The 22,407-nt window shown below is 51.0% G+C and overlaps 1 protein-coding gene across 1 annotated transcript; it reads right to left on the reverse strand.

Moving 5' to 3' along the window:
• Window positions 1-380: 380 nt before the first annotated feature.
• Window positions 381-21,663, reverse strand: SLC22A4 (solute carrier family 22 member 4). Its single transcript, XM_080555444.1, has 10 exons — window positions 21,070-21,663; window positions 15,579-15,682; window positions 14,076-14,230; window positions 11,092-11,263; window positions 9,569-9,695; window positions 7,960-8,060; window positions 6,781-6,995; window positions 5,908-6,090; window positions 4,329-4,464; window positions 381-3,031 (listed from the first exon to the last, which is right to left on the reverse strand). Exons 1-10 carry the CDS (start codon window positions 21,460-21,462, stop codon window positions 2,956-2,958), a joined length of 1,662 nt encoding a protein of 553 aa, XP_080411570.1. The 5' UTR covers window positions 21,463-21,663; the 3' UTR covers window positions 381-2,955.
• Window positions 21,664-22,407: the final 744 nt, after the last annotated feature.

Here is a 22,407-nt window from a genome sequence, read left to right on the forward strand (position 1 = left end):
TCTCAAGTGTGGGAAAATGTGGCAAATGAAAGGGACTAAACAGAAGCTAAACCTCAAAATCATCTTTGAGGATTTAATTAAGGGGTTTGTACTTGCTCCTACAAACGTCTATAGTGGATTGCTGTACTGACCTGTCAACACAGCCTGAAAGCATTCTGCTTCTGTGGCTTTGCAGGAAGCCAGGGTTGAGCCATCTTAAAGCCAGAGAAACTGTACTAACAGCTGTCTTCTGGGGAAGAGCTTATTTTAGGGCTTTATTTTCATACCTTATTCATGCTAAATACATTTTAAATTACTTCTTTAAACAGCTTTGCACGAAGTGTTACATTTAGGAGACATTATTCCTCAATGACAAACCACAGAGAAAGTAGGCTACACAATGCCAGTGCACATTTTTATTACAATAAAGACAGCAGTTACCAAGCAACAACAACTACATTTGTATACATGTTTTAAGAGATCCAATAAGCCTGCGTCAGATCTTACTGAAGATAAGAGGTTACACAGACAGAACCAGGTAAATGCGACAGAGGAGAGAGCTGAGCACAGTGCAATCAATGGGAGAGATCCAGTTGTGCTTCCCTCCCGTCTCCGGGTCAGAGCCGTACATACATCTCCCAACTGCACGTGAGCATGCAGGTCCCATCGTGAGCCCCACTGCGTGTCTGACACAGAAAACTCGCAGAAAAGATTGCAGTGAAAGTCTTAAATTGCTCACCAGCAACACGTTTATTTCCTACCAACAGCTATTAAACCGATGCTGTTTTCTTGAGCTGTACAATTAAAAATTTAGTAACTACATCAGCTGAAGCAATCTCCTTTTCTCCTTTTGACTGTGATCCGACACAGTAAGTCCTTATAACAACAACACATTCTTGTAGAGGTGCATTCCACTCACATAGGATTTTTTTATTTTTTAAATCTGCCAATATTAAACTGTGACACTAGCTTTGGATGAATGGCATAAGCAGGAAAAATAAAACTGATTAAAACAAGGTATTTTAAAAAATCACAATCCTTTTTCTTATTTAAAAAATGAAAATTAGGTTTTAAGATACTACAAAGTTTAAGAATATAAAAATATTTACCTTTAGAAATACCTAAGCCTACAATCACATAAAATAAGTATGAACTTAATATAAAAATCTTCATAAAAATACAGCCACCTATATTTAACTAAGTCCTCAAAGCTGTCATACGCTGATATAAAGGTTTTGTTCAAAAATCTAGTTATGTCTAAACAGCTATTCTAGAGATTAACTTTGTAATAAGTAAAGACAAGATTAAATACTGTTGTCATTAGAGAAATTCCAGTTTGAGAAGGGATGAGAACATCTGAGGTCATCAGCCTTACGCCACGTTACATTTGTGGCAAAAGCACGACTACAGAAAATTAGTATTAAAGGAAGTAGAATTTCCACATCCCAAAGAGCAGCCTGAAATGATTGCACAAGTTCCTTGCATTTAAATGTTATAAAGCTTTATATATGTGCTTGAACTTACAGGGAGGTCCTCACTTCTGCGCCAAATGCCAGCACAAGACAAATTGCCATGAATTTTCACAATAAGAGATGAGATGGTACTTTTCTTGGCCCTTACAGAATGTGAATCATGGCTGATAGTTATTTATAAATGATAAAAATCAGTCTACCTGTTCTAGGTAGTCTGGCTAGGCTGATAGACTTTATGTGGCCAACAAGTCCATGCACAACCAATAAATAAGATTTTTTTCAAACTATGTAGTGTTCATGAAACAGTAGTAGCACAAATCTAAGCTCTACTACGTGTGACTTTTCATCTCACCTAGCTTTGCTGAACTTTAAAAAAAAATGCACATATAACATGTAGGATTTGAAAAATAAGATACTGGCTTTGTTGGCATTCTTAGTTTTGAAAAAAAATCTGTGGTCCCAAATCGGCTCTTTTGAGTTCTCAATAGCTGCAGGTAAACAACTCCTGTGCAGAACGTCGGATTTTTGCAAGTATCAAATCCCCTTTAAATTTGTAAATGGTACAAAGGTTTTTGCAGAGGCTTTAAAAACTGAGATGAGCTTTCTCTGAAGGTAAAGCACAGTGTAGTGCATATTCAAAAGAGAAATGAAATGCTTTGAAAAAAAGACAAAAAGATTCAGAAAGCTGCTTGTGTCAACATACCATGAAAACTCCCAAAGCTAAAACCGCAGTGCATATTTGAATAGGATCACTTACTTGCTAAAGTCTTTGTTTCATTGGAAAGTGGGCACGGCCCATCAGAAGTGGGTCAGCAAGCTAGAGTCCTTACACGGAACATTCATGAAGCCCAGTGATTTCAGCAGGCTTAGGCTTTATGAAAAAACATCAGCTTTTACAGGGATGAGTGGATCAAAAGTGGATTCCAGGTCCTGGGAAACACACATCAAGAGCTACTCTGTCTCGTTTAAAAAATGTTACTGTTTGTTAAACAATAATGTTATTTATATTATGCTTTTTAAACAAAAATGTTATTTCAGTGACATCTACGTGTGCTTTGCTACAGCTAAACTCAGATTCCACCTAGACTATCAGGCTTTGGTTACAGGTTTCAAATGAGGCTGGGATCTTTCCTTTAGATACGTGTGCTGAGATGTTCGGTGACAGACACCCAGCTCCCCTTCATCCAGTCAATGCACACAGCAAGAAAAACCACCAGCATTACATTTGCTACCTTCTTTTTTCTTTTAGCAGCTTTCATTGAGTACATGACCGAGTAGAGTCATAGCTGTCTTCCTGCCAGGAATCAGGACACAATCACAAACTAAGAGTCCTACGTGAGCAGACAGCGTCTGATCAGTAAACTAGGTATTTAGCTACAGCAGCACAGGGGATAATAACTATGGTGTGGCAGCACTGACTGTCGGGTTTTGTTTCCCTCTGACAGGAAATGCATTTTGAGGATCCTGTTCTTCTTTCAGCCCCACTGAGAGCATGCATCCGTCTTCACATCGGTGTTACCAGAATTTTAGGACTCTTCTTGGAATTCCTAGCTCCAGTGGCTTGTTGCCCATTTCTGAAACTGAAAGCAAGTACGAGACTGAGAAGCTAGAGAATATTTTACAGACGCTTACCCCTCCTAATCAGCACTGCTAAAATAACCAGGTTATGGTACTTATATAAACATCGGAAAAAAACAATGTTTCCTCTCTGAAGTATGCCCTTCTGCATGGAAGAAGCAATGCAGCAGACAACATTTAGAACTTGAATTTAATTCAGTGACTGTAATTCAGTTACTTCATTCTGTTTATGCAGGACGTCTCCAAAGGGAATGTGGTTGGACTCCAGGATTTCCAGCTACAATTCATCAACTGCAGAGCTAAAAAGCTATGGGTCAGATATATGAGAAGTACCTAATTGTCATAAATAGAAGCGTGCCCGTATCAAGGAACCTGGCCTGAGAATTCTTCTTATTCTGAAAGCATAATGACAGCTCCGCTACTGACCCTGGGTTAGATACAGGCAATTCCAAGTTATTTGGTTTTTTTTTTTTTTTGTTTTTTTTTTTTTTTTTTAGTTAAGGGCAAATTCCATTCACAATACACATTCTCACTAAGGCACACAGTATTTATGCATTTGCATTTCAGCTAATTCAGTTTCTCTCTACGTGAGTTTTCCAGCCCACAAGAGCAGCTAGAAAACACCATCTCTCTCCACTGCACTTGCACTATAATGTACGACACAGATTTCAGGGGGCATATTTGCTCAGAGCACCCTAAATAGAATCTGGTGGGGCAGGAGGACTGTTGCTGTTTACAGCTATACCAGCCAAACAAACAACCAGGAGAAAGAGCTGTCCTGGTGTCTCTCACCTCCCAAGGAAAAGAGGCTAGAATATCAAAAGCCTGTGCTTAATTTAGAGTAGCACCTAACAAATTTATACTGAAAGAGAAAAGTGTTTTGTAACTTAAATTGTCCTACTAAATGGCTAATTTAAATGCAGAGTTAAGGAGAGGGCCTTATATCCATGTTGCTAAGTTACTTACTCCTGAAAGGGAAAAAACAATACAACAAAAAACGCTTGATGTAAAAGGATGGAAAGCATTGGGAGGCATGAAGCAACAGCCCCAAAGCGATGTGAAGGTCAGCCTTGGTTTGCACGTGTCCGCTTTCAAGCACATCAACCCTCAGGTTCAGAGATTCTGGGGAAACTGTACAATGTCAAAGTCCGTAAAATTAACAACAAATCTAAAGGGCGCTTTGAAAGCTTTGATGTTTTGCAATGGATCTGATGAAATGTTTGCTCATTGTGAAAAGGGACTAGGTACAAAGAAGTCCTCAATTCCTGTGAAGTATGGGATAAATGAAAGCTGACTTACCATTTCACCTTCAGCATTTGTTCAAAGCTCTCAGGCAGAGAATTTCCATAGCTCTCTGGGAGGAACAGGGTAAGGATCCCTATCAGCACAGTCAGGCTTCCCATGAGGATATACGGTAGGACTCTGTCGTAGGCACCTGGCAGAACACAGGACGTAACAACATTAGTTTATATTCCAGACATCGCTGCAATGCAGAATTAATTTGGAACAAATAGCTGAAACCTTTATAAAATATCAAAGGTGAATCCAAACTGGGTTACATCTAGTATCTGCCAGCAAAGACGGAGACTTTTCGATTAGAACTATAATGTATGCTCTAGGACGATCACCACCTATCACTGTCCCATGCTACACCCACGTTTTTCTGGCAGCCGATAGCTTTTTGTACATTTTCAACTGGGATAGCCAACATCTTTTCAAGGTAACAGCTCTGCGGGGATCACTGCTGAAAGAAGCAAGTCCTCAGTACTGGGTTGCCATCTGGAACCAAATCCTCAGTGAAATAATTCAATGTGAGAGACGAAAGTGCTCAGAAGTAACCAAGCACTCATTAGCTGTCCGGGACTGAGCATCCTGCTAGTTCCCTGCAAAGGGAGGGAACTGACTAATGGCAGCTGAACCATTAAATGTGTGCGTGATCCTTAGGTACCCTCCTTTTTGGAAGTGGAGAAGACATCAGCCTGCAGCGACACAAGAGGCTCTGACCTTGCTCTGCTCAGTTTCTGGTTCTGGACGAGAAAGCAGCGGCCCCTACCAGCAGCCTGCAGCCAGTGCACAAGTGCTCAGGCAGGACGTGGGACTTTCAAATCACAATAGCACAAAAATTAAAAGGTCTCTCAGTGAAGGGATTAGCTAGGAATTAAAGTATTTAAGGTAGAGAAAGTACCAAACTGAACTTGACAGTTTTATTTTTTAGTTGGGATACAGCAGCATGCTTTATAACGTGTGGAGTAAATTAGGAGTAAAATGAAGACCCCTGGGTATTTCACACATATAGCCAGAGTTTGTCATTTCATCTCCTTCTGTGGTCATAAACTGGATGAACTGCAAGCCCGAAGTTAGCCATAGCAGATATCAGCAACTCCCAAGTTTATTCTAAAACCGCCTAAAGTTTCAGAAACTGTTCTGATGACTGGAACAAGATTTTTTAAAGACCGAGCCTATGGAAACCTGAGAGAAAACAGAAACAATAAAAACTTCATCCTGTCTACACCTATCCATTACTGCTACCTAAGCTGCAACAGAGACTGAAGACCCTAAGGAGCATCACAGTCATTCCATATTTGTGCAGCACTCAGATGGTAATGAGTGTCCAAAACCAAAAAAAAAAAGCCTAGAGGTAATTAATACTTCTGCTTACAGACCTGCTTACAAGACATGAACAGTGTCTTTTTCTTTTGTGAAACTCAAAGAGCTCTGCTTCACTTCTATAGTGTACAACGTGAAACCCAAAGGGAGAGAAGGGACTTCAAAGACAGCAAATGAAGGGGCTAGCAGCTGAACCTGCGCCTCAGAAGCTCAGATAATAACTCTTCTGGGCAGTTACGTAGCTCAAGGCAAGAAATGCAAGATGTCTCACCCAGGTAAACGAAGTAAGGAGCAATGATGCTGCCCAGCCTGGAAGCCGTGGATGTAGCTCCGACTGCCATGTTTCTGACCAATGTCGGGTAGAGCTCCACATTGTAGACATAAAGCATTGAAAACGCAGATGTGATGCCAAATTTTCCGAGCATCACCAGGCCAACAGACAGGGCACTGTAATCTGGAGGAGAAAAAATTAAATCAAGATAAATAAACGAGACCCTTTGCTTATTACTTGTATTTCTTTTACCTTTCAAAGCCTCTATCGGTGTTTTTTTTTTTTCATTTAGAAGTTATGTTGTTTTCCTTTCATTTGTTTTGAATTCTACAGCATATTAGCCCCATCCCCAGATCGCTTGGCTGTGGACTTCCTGCTGAGCACACTGTAGAAGGCACAAGCAGGTTTTTCACTTTTCAGGTTTTATATTTCAATCAGCGAAAGGATGTTCTTGAAATGGAACAAAATTCTGGATTATACAGTAAGGAAGCACAAGCTTAAATCCATCCCGGTTTTGCAAAATTCTATGAAGATTTGCACACAGTGAGTTCTGGGAGGCTTGCAGGGTGTTTTTGGCCTTTACACATAACCAGATAAATCACAGTGCACTTTTGGCTCTCACTTTACAAGCTGGTTCCCCTGGACTATAAAAAGCTCAGTAATCTGACACAATAAGCGAGAGCCATGTGTGACTCAGCATATGCGTATATATATAAAAAAATAAAACTAAATCACAGCCACGAGTGATCAGCATAAATTTGACCTCAGATTCCAAATTTGATCACAGCTTCCAGGAATTCCACAGACCCGTTAGACAGTAGCATCAAATACCATAACACTGTATTTAATTAAGTGACGTATCAGATCTTGTACCTGTAGGAACAAGCTGGATGAAGAGGACGACGCCACCCCCTAAAAACAAGGTGCCAGCTATTGAGTAGCGCCGAGGCAGGAAGCGGAGGAGAAGCCAGGCGATCACGTAGGATGGGACTTCAACAACCGCCAGGAGGAAGCAGTTGATGTAGACATTGCCATGCAGGTTTGGAGTGTTAAGGGAGAGGCCAAAGTAACCAACGGATGTGAAAAACCTGAGAAAAGCAATAAGAACAAATTATTCCAGAAACACCATTCTCTGAACACCTCCGGTGCTGCCTCAGAGGTTGTTACAAAACTGGGATGCTGCAAAACATTGCCACCGACATCGTGGCTTAAAAACCTCAGTGGCAACCCCAACTTTCTAATTCTGGCATCCCTTGCAGCGCTCATATCCACAGCAGCGTGCAGAGCCCTCTGATTTCTGTCCTTCCTCCATATACTGAACCAAGCGCTAGGCTTTGTGGAAGTCAGTCACAAAGGCTTTTTCACTGCAACGGGCTCATTAACGGCACCTTGAAACAAGTCTGGAAAGCTTCCCACGCCAGCTACGGTCCTACTCGCAGCAAACTCCAGGGACAGGCTCTCCCACCCTCGGCAGTTTGGTTACGTCTTACTGGACTCTTCTCAACAGAGCTGGACCTTCAGGATTCAAATCTCAAGAGTGCCTTACTACGGCACGCCAAGCGTGCTAGCCAGTTCCTTTCTGCTGGGGGAAATATGTACAGAAAAGGGCCGCAGTTTGTCTACACGGCACTATTTGGTCGTCATTCCTTGTGGTTGCCCAGGCAGGGACCAGGATCCCAGTGAGACAGGCACTGCACAGAAACGCAACGAAAACGCTGGCCATGGGTCTGGTTCTGTCTCTGCTTCGAGACATTTCCCTTCAAATAGAGATTATAGAGATGGGAGCTTCTTAAAAAGCCAACAACAAAAAAAAAACAACACAAGTTGCTATATATATTTTCTTAATTATTTCCCATCTGAGTTGAGGCTACCATCCCCACACTCGTACACATTAATGCAGTGCGGGTGCAAGGGCCGCTCAGGGGCACGAACCAGCCAAGGACCACGTGTGGGTAGGCTCCGAGGCTGAAACTTATCTAAACCTGTGCCACGTGCCCTCAAATCAGAAATCGTTCTATTGCCTGGGTACTTTAGGAATACACATTTCCTTACCACAAAAGTAATGACATAATAGTAATAGTTGCAATGTTTCGGGTTCGAAATAGGTCCAGAAGGATAGCCTTCTGCTGCTGCTGAGGCTTCGAATCCTGCATCTGAAGGAAAAAGGAAGACAAAACCAAAAAAATTCCCACACCTCAGAGCACAACAACCTTTGCACACCCACACGTCTGGGCAGTTACGAGGTTACGGCTATCCCAGGGCCCCACCAGGCAGCCCAAGCTCCGCAGCGGGGTGCGGTCCTTAGGTAGAGCTCGTCTCTGCACCCAGCTGTACTCCACGGCACCTTCCAGGCTGTGTTAAACGGGTAGCACTGGGACCTCTGCACCATGCTGACTACTTAACAAGGAGTATTACTGGCAAGAAAGATGCTCGAACACTTCCTTAAGGATCTAACGCAGTCCTTCCAGGAGTAACCTCGTGACTGAAGGCATTTTTCCGTGCACTGCACTCAGCTCTCTTCCATTCAACCTTCGCAAACGGTGTGAGATAAATGCAAGTTATCGCCCACTTTTGCTGCCTGCTGCTTGGTCTCAAAAACACGTGAGTGATCGACAGCAGACCCACCCGCCGGGGCCTGAAAGAGCCAGGTCCAAAATGAAGGACAACTGAGCTCTGGCTGTGAAGGAAAGTGCTTCCAGAGTTCCCATAGCTGGAACGTGTGCTAGAATTTACAGCGTAACCTATGCTTGGAAAAGAAATCTTCAGCCCAGCCAAAGTTTGAGCAGGACGTTCGATAAATCGATACCGCCAGCAACGGTGCAGCATTTCTCTCCTGCAGATATCACAAGGGGGTGCGCGGTGCTTTGCTCTCTTCCGTATCAGCAGACACAAAACGCAGGTGCTGATAAGACGCAGAAAGGTGGGATCTGACACACAGACCCACGGTCATCCTCGGCGCAAGGCTGGAGGCGTTGCGGATTTCTCTGCGCAGGAGCCGTGCCCGTGCCTCTTCAGCAGGAGCTCTGGGGGAGGACGAGCTGCCAGAGGGGGAGGCGAGCACGAAACCCAGCCGTGCTGCTGCGGCCGTGAGCCTGCTTGGTGCTAGGCTTCCTCCTCTTAACCAATAAACATGAAATGCAAGAAAAAAATCTGCCTGCAGAAGAATTTCACGTGATCCGGTGCCTTCTCTCTAGTCACACGTTTCAAGGGCACTCGTAGCATTTGGTGCTTTGTGCGACTGGAGCATCCCGTGGGGCTCCGGCACACGTGGACCTGGACTCGGTGCCCCCATGCAGCCCCCGTGAAGAGCCCCTGTTAAAGTGCAAACCGCTGACACCGCGCTGGGACGGGGCCGAACGCGTCCTCCTCGGGTCTCCTCCGTGCCCGAAGGGTGAAGCCAGCTGGGTCACCCTTGCCCTGAAAACCACAACCAACCACTGCTGCGGAACAGAGCTTTACTGTAAAAAGCAAACAAATAAGTAAGCCCTCTGGCTTCTCATCTTGAGTTTGCTAACCCAACACTTACCTCACGCCAACGGCCAGCGCCAGCCCCTAAGAGCTGCTGTTGGAAGCCATTGCTGCCCTGGCATTTCACAACAAGTCAACTGGCCAAAGGGGAAAGCTGCTGACGAGGTAAAGTGACAGGGCACGTGAAACATACCTCCGCGGTGTCGAAAATCACAGCCGGGGCTGGAATGCCATTTATTTTTGCAGCCTTTCGGATAATGGCTTCTGCCTCTTTATATCTTCCCTGGGACATCAGCCACCGAGGGGATTCAGGAATGATCCTGCAATAAGTTTCAGAATAAATGACTCAACGTTTTCACAAAAGTAAGGCATTATTAAAACCACATGTACGGTTTTTTTTGAACTACGCTCTCATCTCGCAAAATTACTTGTGGTTGAACGTGGTCAGCGCAGAAGCATGCAGGCAATGTAATTCATGAACGCGTCCCACTGGGACCAGCGAAAGAGCTCAAGTGCATGGGATGTGCTTATCCTCCTGCTGAAGGAGATGCATGAGCCTCTCCCCCGGGGGGCTGCCTTTTTTCTTCTTTTATTTTTTTTCTTTTTTAAAGAATAACTGATGTCCACCAGAAAAGACTGATGTAACTGGACAAACAGAAAAATGGGGGTAGCTTCACCATTGTTAAGCAAAATTATTCTTAGGAAACTGCATACAGAGTGGAAACGCTTTAAATGCACAGAGGGTATATTTAAAGGTTCTGTGTCACAGGAATCTATATACAAACCTCACAATTCTGCCACAAATCTGATGCAGGCTCTCCTAGGCGAAGGACAGAGGCACTGTCCCCATGCAGAGCTGATGACATTTTTTAATCAATTCCAAAGGTGCTGAGTGAATTAACGCCGACCACGGGGCAGAAAATCTCACCTTTCCTTAACTAAATCCTTTGACCTTAACAAATGCTTCCTCACTCCCTTTAGCCAGCAGTAATTTCAGGGCACCTGTCAAGCTGAGAACAGCGGTAACTTTTCCTAATCTGTTTTTTCAGCCTTCTGGGGCAGAGCACCCACGGGCAAGTGAGGGCGCACCTACAGCAGAAGGTGGGTGAGAAGATGGTGGTGGGGATGAAAGAAACCATGGGCTCAGCCACTGAGACAAGAGCATGGGACGGCTCAGAGGAGCTGAGCGGTTATGAGGGACCTAGGGGGCCCTCACAAGGTCCCCACCTCTGCTGGGTTTCAGTGTGAGCTCTCTTCTTGGCTTTCAACGCCAGCAGGGCTGCGGGCACTCTTGCTTTGGCAGCCAAAGCAACGCCCGGGGGCGCACACCTCTGCCGGACGACATTTAGTGCAGTTACCTGCCAGCTTTCTGCTCAGATTTATAGTACCCATCAGCAGCTGAATCCTCATTAAACATGGCTTAAAGAAAAGAGCAGGGAAGAAACGTTAGACGGAATCATCCAGCACTACCACAGCTACGAGGTGGTTAACAGCATCCAGAGCTAGGGGACGAACAAAGTTCCCAAGCTGCTCCGGAGAGCCGGTGGGAAAAGTGCCCCCAGGCACACGGTGAGCACCAGGGAGGATCAGCGGGCAGGTAACTGGGCCGAACACAGCCAAAACAAAAACGAAACACAAAGCAAAAAAAAAAACGAACCACTGGGCCCCAGAGATAATCGGGCACAAAGGGGAGAGCGTCGGGCGCGTTGCACTCACCACCAGAGCGGGATGCAGAACAGCCCCGGGACGGTGAGCGCCAGCAGCAGCATCCGCCAGTCTCTGATGAAGTAAGCAAACAGTGGCAGCAACATGTAGCCAATTGCAAAAAATATGCAAACTCCTAACGTAGAGAATATAATACGAACTGATTTGCCAAGAATTTCTGTGCCTGTTTAAAACAAGGGAGGTTGGATTAGCATTTCAACTCGTTCTTTGCAAACACGACTAAATACTTTACTGCATTTACAAAACAAAGCTAAACAATGTTAGAAAAGAGCAGTTTGTCTTATATAACATTTTAATTGACACTGCCAAGGAGTAATGGTCCAAAAGGTGATGATCATTACAGAGCTATTAATCTGGGGGGAGTTCCTCCAGATTTTCAGCGTTCAGACCTGCCCAGGAAATAAAAATGCCAGGGACTGTCGGGGGCTCCCAGGGCAAGGAGCAGCTTCTGCTTGCTGTGATTAACGCGCTGTCCGGCACAGGTGGGGGCAGGCCGGGGCCGGCAGACTGCCAGGAGCCTTCCTGATGTGCTTGAATAAGAAACAGGCTTTGCCCCCTTTCACCAGTTTGGGATTTAACGCTCAGAAGTGGGGTGACAGGGCACCAGTTCACAGCGAGGTGTATTTTCTGGTGCTGGGTGTATTTTCTGGAACCGGCTGTGACACCAGAGCGGCACGCGGGGGTTGCAGGATAAAAAGGGAAGATACCAATGTCTGACAACGCTCCTGCCCCAGCAACCAGGCATCGCCAAATGACAGCGTGCGGCACCAGCTGCGCCATGCACAGCCCAGCGCCAACCTAACATCCACTGAGAAAAATTGGAGACGTTGTGAGCCTTCACAAGCACTTCATTTCCAGTGCAATACCCTGCTTAACAGGGGTAACGCTTTGTTAAGTCTCTGCTTAACACATCGCATGCACATCCAGAGGTCCTCCTCACTTCTCGTTGAGTTCCCAGACCCAGGCCTACAGAAATTTCCTCTCCATCTGGAGCACTGGAATTGCCACAGCTCCAACAGTAGAATCAATTAACAAACAAATTACGCCGAGCTAACAGGAGGGTCTCAGGAAGTCTGCGGGGCGTGATTTAGTTCTGTAGCATGTTAAAACCCTTAATATTGCAGAGCAATAGGAAAAAAATACCAAAGACTTAAAAACCAACCAACCAAACCAAAAACCTGTTTAATAGCTACAAGAGTTTCCATTTCAGAAGCTTGGGGTAACTGAATAAATTCACAAGACAACGAAAACAAGGACTCGTAGGGACAGGAAGGGTGTGTTAAAAAATAAACTGTGCTGTCATCCTCTACTGATGGCTCTTGCTTAGGGGCATCTGGGGAGACATCTGCTCCTTGAAGCATTGTTTTATACCTGTTAAGCAGTATGGTAAGATGTAGGATTTGTGGCATTACAAAGCCAATACGAGATAATATCTTTCAGCTATATTTCTCTTCTGTCTCTCCTCTTCCCTTATTCTCTTGGCAATAGCAATCCTGGGATGACAGCAGCATGCCTTCACAAACCTGTGTGTTGTTTTACAGTCTCAGAACTTGAACATGGAAAAAAACCACGACCTACAACTAAGGAAAAACTGGCAGAAAAAGCTGTTTTGAATGCAGAATGTGTAACAGGGACTGAGCCTGTGCACGGGGAGGTAAGACACGCTAACAGCCGGCTTCCAGCCGTTCGGATGTCGAGAGCTGGGATGGGAACCGAAAGGAGAAACCCGTGGGAAACCGGTCACTGGCAAAAACAAAAACCCCAAACCCAGCTGGTGCTGGGGAGTGCCAGCGCTGCAGAACAGCAGGGATTTACCCGTGCTGGTGCCACTGCTCCCCCGAGCTGGAGTCACAGCATCCACCTACGCCAGACAGCACAAGGGCAGCGCCTCCAGGGCCCAGGGAAAGGGAGCAAGCCTGGGAGCAGGAGCCTACCCGCTGGACGGGGTTTCTATAGGAGCCACTCTTCCTCCTGTGGGTGCATTCCCCCACCCAGCACCCTTGTCGTGTGCTGATTTTTGGGAGCTCCTGGCTGGGCTGGAGGAGCAGCGGGGGCGTGCAGGGCGCTCAGCTGCATGTTTTAGGGTGGGAAGCGCCGTGCTGCAGCAGTGCCTCTACTGAGGACAGACAGCTGATGACTAACCGCAATTAGGGAGATAACTCCTAAATTGCTTTAGCTTAATCCTGTCCTTAGTAAGAGCCCGCAGGCTTCCGGGGGAGTGGGAAGAAACACTGAGCACCCGAGGCACCTCCTGAGAGCTGGGAACGGCTCCGCCGAGCACCGGGTTGCAGAAGGAGCACCACGGCACACCAGGTGCCAGCAGGCTGCACCCAAACGTGCTCAGCACTGCGCTGGGAGCAGCTGCCCCACCTCCCAGCAGCGGGTGCTGCCAGGGTGCTCTGGGCCCCCCCAGCTCTGCCAAGTGCAGCACCCCAAAACCGCCGCCCCGCGTCCCTGGGGAAACGCGGGGTGAGCTCGTGCCCGATGTCACCCGAAGAGGTGACATCAGGAGCTACAAATTCTGACACCACTGGGTTAAAAGCTCACACACGAGGCAGCATGCTGTGCATGGAAACTGCTTTGCCCCGAGGGCTAACTGCCCAGAGCCCTCTGCAAACAGGGGGTGGCCAGGGAGGAACCCAAAACGGTGCTGCTGGCTCAGCCCTGCTCCTGCTGATAACAGCTCTCAGCCTCCCTCGAACTTTTCCTCCGAAGAGCACAGAAATAATGTTTGTGTTGATGTTTCTTGCACTCCTCTTTTTCTCTAAACCTGCAGAAAGCACAAGCTATAACTATTTGAAGAGATTCCTTACAGTAGCCAAGAGAAAAAAAAAAAAACACAAAACATGCTGGCCTAAATTAGGAATTTTACCAGTGAGGATTTAGTGCCATCTCTAATTAACTAATGCAAGTTCAGAGGAAAAAAACAACAGTACGTTAAGCAAGCATTTAATCTAATAAAGGCATATCCATACCCAGTATGAAGGCCACCACGTAGTTAGAGATCTGCCCCATCCCCACTATGAGGAAGAGCACTGTGAACATCTCCCAGCTGGCGGAGAAGATCTGCAGGAAGCTGAAGCCCGTCTGCACGGCCATCGTGGAGAAGAGGATGCTCTTCCTGCCAAACCTGGCGCCAAGGACAAAGGAGACGATTATTTAATCCATTCATGGAGCAGGGCTATGCAAAAGAGTGCAAGGGAGCATAAATATCCAAATTCAGGTGACACTGCTTAGCTGAAGTTAAATTTTTTATGACTTTTATGTATTATTTCCATAAGACCTAAAAAAATTAAATTTCCAAGACCTAGGAAATAAATCAATAAAAGAAATCAAGAGCAGAAACTTCAGGTTGTCACTAGACAGGAGCTAAGGAGCCCAGACAGTAGTATGTAGGTGAGAAAAACTCTGAGATTGCAAGCCATGCAGCCCAAGGTTAGGAAATGATGGCGCTTAGGCTGCTGGCATCTACAGAGCATAACGCCACTGCAGTTTGGACACGTTATCTACCTTTATCAGCTGGTTTCACCTCACCTGGGCTCAGAACACACATGGTTATTGACAAAACTTTTCCAAAAAGCAGCAAATGCTAGCAGGGCCCGCTGGCTCGCCAGCTGCTCGGGCGTGCACATCTTATCAGATGTTGCCAGGGGGCACCAGAGGGATTTAGCGATAATCTTCTCTCCTCTCAAACAGTAACGCTGCCTGACTTTTGCACCAGGGGCAGGAGATTAAATTTGGATCACGTGGAATTTAATACTCATGGCTTTGGGATTAAGTCTCACGTTGAGTTTTGACCCCCCCCCCCCCGAGATGTCCCACCCCAGCCGCAGCGGCACAGGGCGGGGATGGCCACGGGGGCTGCAGCAGGGATGGGGACACGCAGGAGGAACGGGTGTTAGGCACTGGACACCTGTAAGGCCAAAACTTGATTGCTGCTGAGATAAATGTTAAATGCCTGTTGTATTTTTTTGGCGTTTTACATCTACATAGTTAGATGGCATCCGATCGTTGCTATTCATTTACAGGTTCTTAATTTCATTTCCAGCGAACCATCTCATCCAACAAGACACGTTGGAGCTCCCACTCAAAGGCCAACTTTTGCCTTACAGCTCCAACGACAGACTCCCAGTTAATGTGTGACGATGAACCAGACATTTATAGCTACCAGAAAGGGCGGACAAAGGAACGAGCTTGGGACTGAAGCGAAGACCAGCTCACCAAACTGCAAGGCTGCAGACGTGCAGAGACCAGTCGCTGGCTTCCTGACACGTCCAAATGGCAGCAGTTCCACGTGTGCTGAGGGTGAAGGTTGGGATTTTTAAAGAAATTCAGCCAATTACCTGATTTTGATCAAAAGCCAGAGAACTGGACTTCAAAGTCCCTTATCCTTCCCTAAAGCACGCTCGCCAGCCGCGGCTGTTCCTGAGGTTTTGCCCTGCTCTGCTCCCGAGCGAAGCCGGCGGCGGTGGCGTTACCTGTCCGAGAGCTGCCCCGAGATGAAGGAGCCGATGAGGACGCCCACGAAGAACAGGGACGTCGTCAGCGGCACTTTCCAGTCATCCTCGCACACCAGGTTCCACTGCAAGAGAAGGGCCCGCGCTCAGATCTGCCCCGAAGCAGCCTGGCACTGCCCAGAGGGGCGCCGATTTCCCCGTATTGTGGCCCAGTTCCCCCCCATCCTCTCCCCGTCCCTCCCAGTGGCTGGGGCTGTGAGGTCCCTGCTGCTGGCGTGCGCCCATCCTGCACCCACCGGGCTCCCCGCACCCTGAGCTGGGTCCCCATGGGGTGCTCCTGGGGACAGCTCGCCTGGCCTCCCTGGTGCAAAACCCGCTGCATTCCTCTGGCTTATGGGTTTGAGAGAAAGTACGCAAGAGCATGCACAGAGCGAAATCTCTTTTCTCCATCCCACCGAGATTTACTTCTTTTAAATCCCTCCTCCCCCTGGCATCCTCATGGGCGGCTCCGTGCTCGCTGCTCGTCCTCGCGGCCGGGACCGGAGGCTTGGGACAGGAGCCAGCGTGGAAACTTCCACCCGGCACCTCCCGGCGCCCCACGCAAGACTTAAAAAAATGAAATCAGCGCAACGAGCCTCGGTGCACCCGAGGGAGAGCTGAGCACGCATCTGCCAGGGCTTGCTCACGTCCCGGGGAGCGATCCCCCGGTCAGGGCACACCCGCCGGGGGTGCTGCTGGACACACTTCAAACAGGTCGGTCGCAGCTTAGATAACTGTACCACGAAGGTAGGCTAATCAGGCTCAGATCAAAGTACAGCATCATTTTAATAATTAGCCTTGCTATCAGGGAGCGGGGACGTCGCCTTTACCGGGACGCAGCCTCTGCCTGGGGGGCGGAGGGGCTGAGCGGGGCGCTGAGCAGCACCAGGGGGGGAACGCGGGCTGAGGCTGCCCCCAGCACAGAGGCACCCGGCCAAAAGGAGCGACACGGGCTTTGGAGAGGGATCCCGACACCGTCTGACAGCACTCCCTGTCCTGCCAAAGTGAAACCAAACAACTGGCATTTCAAACCCACAGCCCGTGCCCGCTCCTGAAAACGCACAGCGCATCCTCTGCAACACAGGAGTCCTGCGGCCTGGGGCTGAAATGCACCTCAGATGCTTAAATCTGATTTATTTCAAAAGGAAACAGTCTCGTCCCTGCTGGGAGGAATAGGTGGGTAGGTGTGGGCCAGGCCTGGGCGGTTATCTCTGTTTATCTTAATTGTATTTGATAAGATAGGAGGGAGGGCGTGGGCCAGCGGGGCTCGGATGCTTCCAGGGATGCTGGACTTGGGAAATATACGCAGGGATCTGTTTCACTTTTCAAATGAAATGGAGATTAAAAAAAAAAAAAAAGAAAAAAGGTGAAGGTGCAAATCAAGCCCTGGATGTTCCTAGAAAAACTGAGAGGACTGGGAACAAGGCGGCAGGTTCCCAGATTGCCATCTCCAGACTCGTACCGCTTTGTACGCTCAGCACAGCCTTGGGGAAGCCGGTGAATAACGAGGTGGCAGACCTCGCAGCCCGTACAGAACATCACTCAGGATATGAAAATCCGACCCCCGCTCACTCCAACCAGCAGGGGAGGTCGGGCCGTTGTCCCCGGCGGTCTCCGACTCCGACCCATCCTGTCCGCACGCTCTGCTTGGACACCGAAGAGCTGCTTTGGGAAATGGGGAGGCTTCCTGACACACACGCAGCCCCACAGGCTGGAAACAAAGCCCCCGTGATTAACATTTGCTGTTATTTAATTACAGCACCGCTGCACGCCCTGCTCAGGGCAGCAGCCTGTGCCTGCTTCTGCTCTGCCAGGCTCGAGGCGTGGGGTCGGCATTTCCAAAACGACTTCTAAAAGGCACTTTGGCTACAGCCTAAAACCAGCTAACTAATAATTCGCCCACGAAACTGCATTGCTCCCTGCGTTTCCCAGCTGCCTACCTTTTCCCATGGCATACTACAGAGACAGAAAAAAAATAACAATACCGGGTCGAGCCCTTAAAATTTGCGGGATGTGGTAAGGGTGCGCAGCAGCCGGCTGGTGGGTTAGGCTTTCTTTCTATAGGAACTCGCTGTATTTGACCAGAAAACACACAAACACAGTGAAATCCGTTTGACCCCAGGTATGGCTGAAGCTGCTGAGCAGAAAGGTGCCCCTTATATGAACTTAGGTGAAGTTCACCAAATCCTCCATCGAACACGACCCTTCCTGCCCCCGCCGCTCATGCCTCTGCAGCCCCGGCACCACGGCAGTCCCTGCAAGCAGCACTGGCTTGTTGGGAAAAAAAAAGGGACATTTAACTTATTTCAGCTCCTCCTCAAGGACGGTGCCCATCCCAGCTTGTGCCCAGCACACAGGAGCTGAACCACCTGCAGCCACGGCGTCCAAACTCTCTGCTGGAGGAATTATTCATTAACCAGCAAATAAGTAATTCTCTAACATCTCGGGCTAAGCACGCTGCAGAACAAAGTTCGTGTAAGCGTCCACGCGAGTTCCTTTTACCACTAGGAATTAGAGCTGCTCGAGAATGCTGCTGGATCGCTTTTTGGCCATCGCATCCCCGGGACCCTTGTTCCCAAGCTCCCGGCTTCCAGAAGGGTGAACTCTGCCGGCGTGGCCAGCGGGGATGCTGCGGGTCGACGAGTTTTGCGAACCGACGGGTCGGTCGGTCTGCTCATCGCTGCTGGGAAAAAGCCGCAGGGGAAGAGACAAATCCTTCAGATGCCTTCGCATCGCAGCACCTCCCACCCAGCTTCGTACAGGGAAGCTGCTCAGCCCTGCTGATCCCCAGCCCCCTGCCTCCCCCGGGAATTCAGCCCCAGGCTGGGCGCAGGGGGCTGAGCAGCGCCCGCAGGTGAGCGGGGAGCAGCCTGCAGCACCGCCGTGGACACTCGCAGGGCTCCTGCAGCAGGGGCACGCACTGTGCAGCGCCGTGGTGCTGCAGGACAGCCCAGAGCACCTCTCAGGGAGCTGACGGCCCAGCGCCGGGGCGTTACGTGCGTGTAAGTGCCCTGCTCCAGAGGGCAAAACCGCTGCTTGCGCTTGAGCCTCTAGTGACAGCCAGATCTGAGCACCGCTCTCTGGAATTAGAGCAGAATTAGGTTAAGTTCCCGGCGGAAACCCACAGCATAGCAAAAATACGTATGTTAACACTTAAATTAATTTCAAAGCACAGATGGCGGAAACTGGGGGAACGGCCAGGGAGGAGCAGCCCCGCTCTGTGTCAGAGCCCTCCCGGCTGGCTCGAGCCCTCCCTGCAAGTGCCGGCAGCGCTGACCTGGTGCAGCGGCCACACCAGCCACCTGGTCAGAAAAAAAAACATCATTTTTATGTGGGACAACCTGACCGACACCCTCAGCCCCCTGACCTCGTTATGTCCTTTTTCTCCTGTGTTTTGGACACATGCACTTTGCTGACATCATCTCCACTTTAAGACCTACCATATGACTGAGCTTGGGACCCTTTGTTCCAGGGAATTCAGCACATCCCCAGATAACACCAGCACCGGGCTGGCACCTCCCAGCCTGCTCCTTTCAAGCAGCAGTAACAGGATTTGATGCAGCTGCATGAATCAGATGCAACCTCCAGTGCCCAATCCCGTAGCCATCAGGTTTTGCCCCTCAGCTGAGTTCCTCAGCTGAAGATGTTTTTTTCCATCGAGCTTTCCTGATGGCATGTCCAGGCTCGTCTTTGTTATGCAGAGAGAAACGTTGGGCACAAAAATTATCATCACAAGTTTAACCGAGCTGCTTCTTCTCATGGTTTCATCACTGCCCGCTTTCCTTGTTTTAAAACGGAATTCAGTATCTTTCCCAAACATTCGTGCCATTTTAAAGAAAACAAGTATCCTCTTCCATCTGGCCTACAGATGGGAACCTGACACTTGGTTTCCACCATCCGAGCGTGTTATTTCCCCTCGGGTGCGCTCCAGGTCCCGTGGCAAACCCCACTGCCAGCACAGGCTGGCTGGGGGTCACTGCCCTGAGCATCGCTTTCTGCTGCACGTGTCTGCCCGCAGCACGTGTCCTGCAGCTGGGACGTCGCCACGGTTCGCCCATGTCGAGGACCAGGGGAGCTTCCCAAGGGATGGGGACTGAGCACAGCTGCTGGCAGGGGAGACGCACGCATGGGCTACACGTATCGATGGGCACGCAAGGGGCGTCCCTGCCCCGTGTCCTGCCCTCTCTGAGCCTTTCCCCGCTCACCTTCCTCTCCCGCACGCCTCAGTGCAGCTGAACCCACGTCTGCCCACCCCTGCCCGTGCCCCCACGCCCCCCTGGCACAGCCCCACAGCCGTGCCCGGCCAGCAGGATGGTTCCTGGTGGTGATGTCCCTGCTGAGTCACCGCGGCTGCAGACGAGGGGCAGGCACCCGCTCCCTGCCCACGCCGCGCACCCCTAGCGCAATCCATCGGGTGCACCAGCGGGGTTAATCCTTCCACCACTGAGCCCGATCGGGGCAGCACCCGGATCCTCAGAGCTGCGCAGAACCCCAACGCAAGCCTGAGGTTTCCCTGAGAGCCCTCTCATGGCTGCAGTGACCTCGAGCTGCGTGGGATCTCCTGTCCCCTCCCCGGCCACTTGGAGCGACCCCGGGTGACGCTGCCTGTCCCGGGGCACGCTGCCCGGCCCACGGGGCCTGCCCGCTGCCAAACCCCAGCACCGCGGGCGTGGGTTGAGCCCGTTATTCCTTTAACCCTGTCACACAACGCCGAAGAGCGAGAGCGGCTCCGCAGCTTTAGGGTATCGTGTTTTCCTCCTTTATCGCAGCTCGCCACCAGACGTGCAGACAGCCTGTCCCTGCTGGTGCACCGAAACCCCAAACAAGCGCTTCCATGACCGCCACCGCTGATGCTCCCACGACGCCTTGTGTGGATGTTGTATGGACTTAAAACCGGCAGCTTGGCCACAGCCTCAGGGCCAGGCTCACGCAGGAGCCGGCAGCAGCAGCCCCCAGCACCCAGCTCCACCAAGTCACCCAACGTGGACCTGGCGGCCACCAAAGGCGGCGCTGGGGCTGGCAGCACTGGCACAGGGTGCTGGGGCTGGTGAGGACCCGCAGCCGGCACCGCGCTGCCCAGCCCCAGCAGGGCTCTGCCGGGGGTGCCTGGTGGTGTCCATGTCCCCGTCCGGTGTCCATGTCCCCATCCGGTGTCCATGTCCCCGTCCGCAGCAGAGCTAGGAACCAGCGACCGGGGGGAGGACCTGCCAGGAGGGTGAGCGGGCCGCAGCCAGCTGCCACCCGTCTATTTTCAGCCCTCACCTCCCCGCCACGGGAAAGCCCTCTGCAAACAAACCAGGCTGGGGTTTCCACCGGACGCTCGGCAGCGATAACCCGGACGGGCTGCACGGTTCCCCCCCCCCCGTCCCCCCGAGCCCGGCAGCACCTCCCCTCCTCCCGGACCCTTCCCCTCGCCCCCCTGCCCCTTGGCGATGCCCCCACCCGCCTCCCACGGGCCCCCCCGGCGGCGCACCTCGGTGACGATGGTGGAGCGGTAGACGTCTCGGCTGTACTCCCAGCCGTCCAGGCACGGCTCCTGCTCCAGCTCCCCCAGCTCCACGTCGGAGCCGGGCCGCAGCCCCAGCGCCGAGAAGTTGGCGAGCGCGGCCAGGCGGTAGCGGCGGCAGCGGCTCGGCTCCTCCCGGCCGCCGCGCAGCTCCAGCGGGATGCTGGCGTTCAGCCACTCGCCGCTCAGGTTGGCGCCGCGGGGCACGGCGCACCGGTGCGCGGGGGTGCCGGCCAAGAAGACGGCCGACATCCCGTTGAAGCCGTTGGGGACGATGCTGGCGCTGAGCAGGAAGAAGACGAGGCGCTGGAAGCGGCCCCACTCGCCCAGGAAGGCGGACACCTCCTCGTAGTCCCGCATGGCTCTCCCCTCGCCTCTCCGCGGCTCTGCGCGCCCCCGGGACGCGGCTCCGCCCCGGCACGGCTCGGCACGGCCCGGCCCGGCCCCCGAAGAGGCGGCGCGTCCCGGAGGGCACCCGCGGCCCCGGCCCCGGGAGGGCGCTGCCGGTCCCGGGGCTCCCCGTGCAGCATCCCTGCTGTAAGGAGCCGGCTTTGGCAGGGGGGTTGGACCCGATGATCTTTCGAGGTCCCTTCCAACCCCTTTGTGCTTCTGTGATCCACGGGGCGGGCAGCCCGGGGGCGCCCCCCGCAGCCGGGGCTCTCCCGGCCCTGCCTCCCGCGGCGCTTTCCGCCCAGCCCGGAGCGCGGCCGGCCCCACGGCAGCTCCCTCCCGGCAGAAGGGGGCCGGAGGGGGATGAGGAGCACCGAGCGTTTGTCATCCCCTGCGGCACAACGTCTGCTTGGCAGCGGCGTCAGCCGAGGTCGGCAGCGGCTGCTCCGGAGGGTCCTGGGGCCGCTCTGGCCCCGGGAGAGAAGCTCTGTGCGCCCCAGTTTCCTATCTGTTATCTGTCCCTGCCTTACACATGACTCCTAGCTTGCCTGCAGGGAGATACATAGATAGCTGGCGAAGCCATTTCAGAAATCCGAGCAGCGCTGCCATCCCCGGCCATAGCTCCGGGGGCACTTGGAGCCACGGCGCTGTCTGAAGTGTGCGCAGCGCTTGGCGTGTTTCATAACGCCGCTTCGGGCCGGGCTCCCCCGATGCTCGTGACACTGCCGTGGGCTGCCAAAGCCTTCTCGGAGGAACACCAGGAATGTCACTGAGCCGCTGTGTGGCAGTCCTGCAAGTGCCGGGACGGGGCTGGTCCCTCTGCTGATGTTGGCACGGCACGGAGCGCGTGTGGCAGCTCCTGCCCTGGCCGTAGCGATCAGACAGGAGGGAAAAGGGGGCATGACAGGAGGGGGA

The sequence above is a fragment of the Anser brachyrhynchus genome, assembly GCF_964034855.1.
Source record: "Anser brachyrhynchus genome assembly, chromosome: 14".
Taxonomy (NCBI): Eukaryota; Metazoa; Chordata; class Aves; order Anseriformes; family Anatidae; genus Anser; species Anser brachyrhynchus.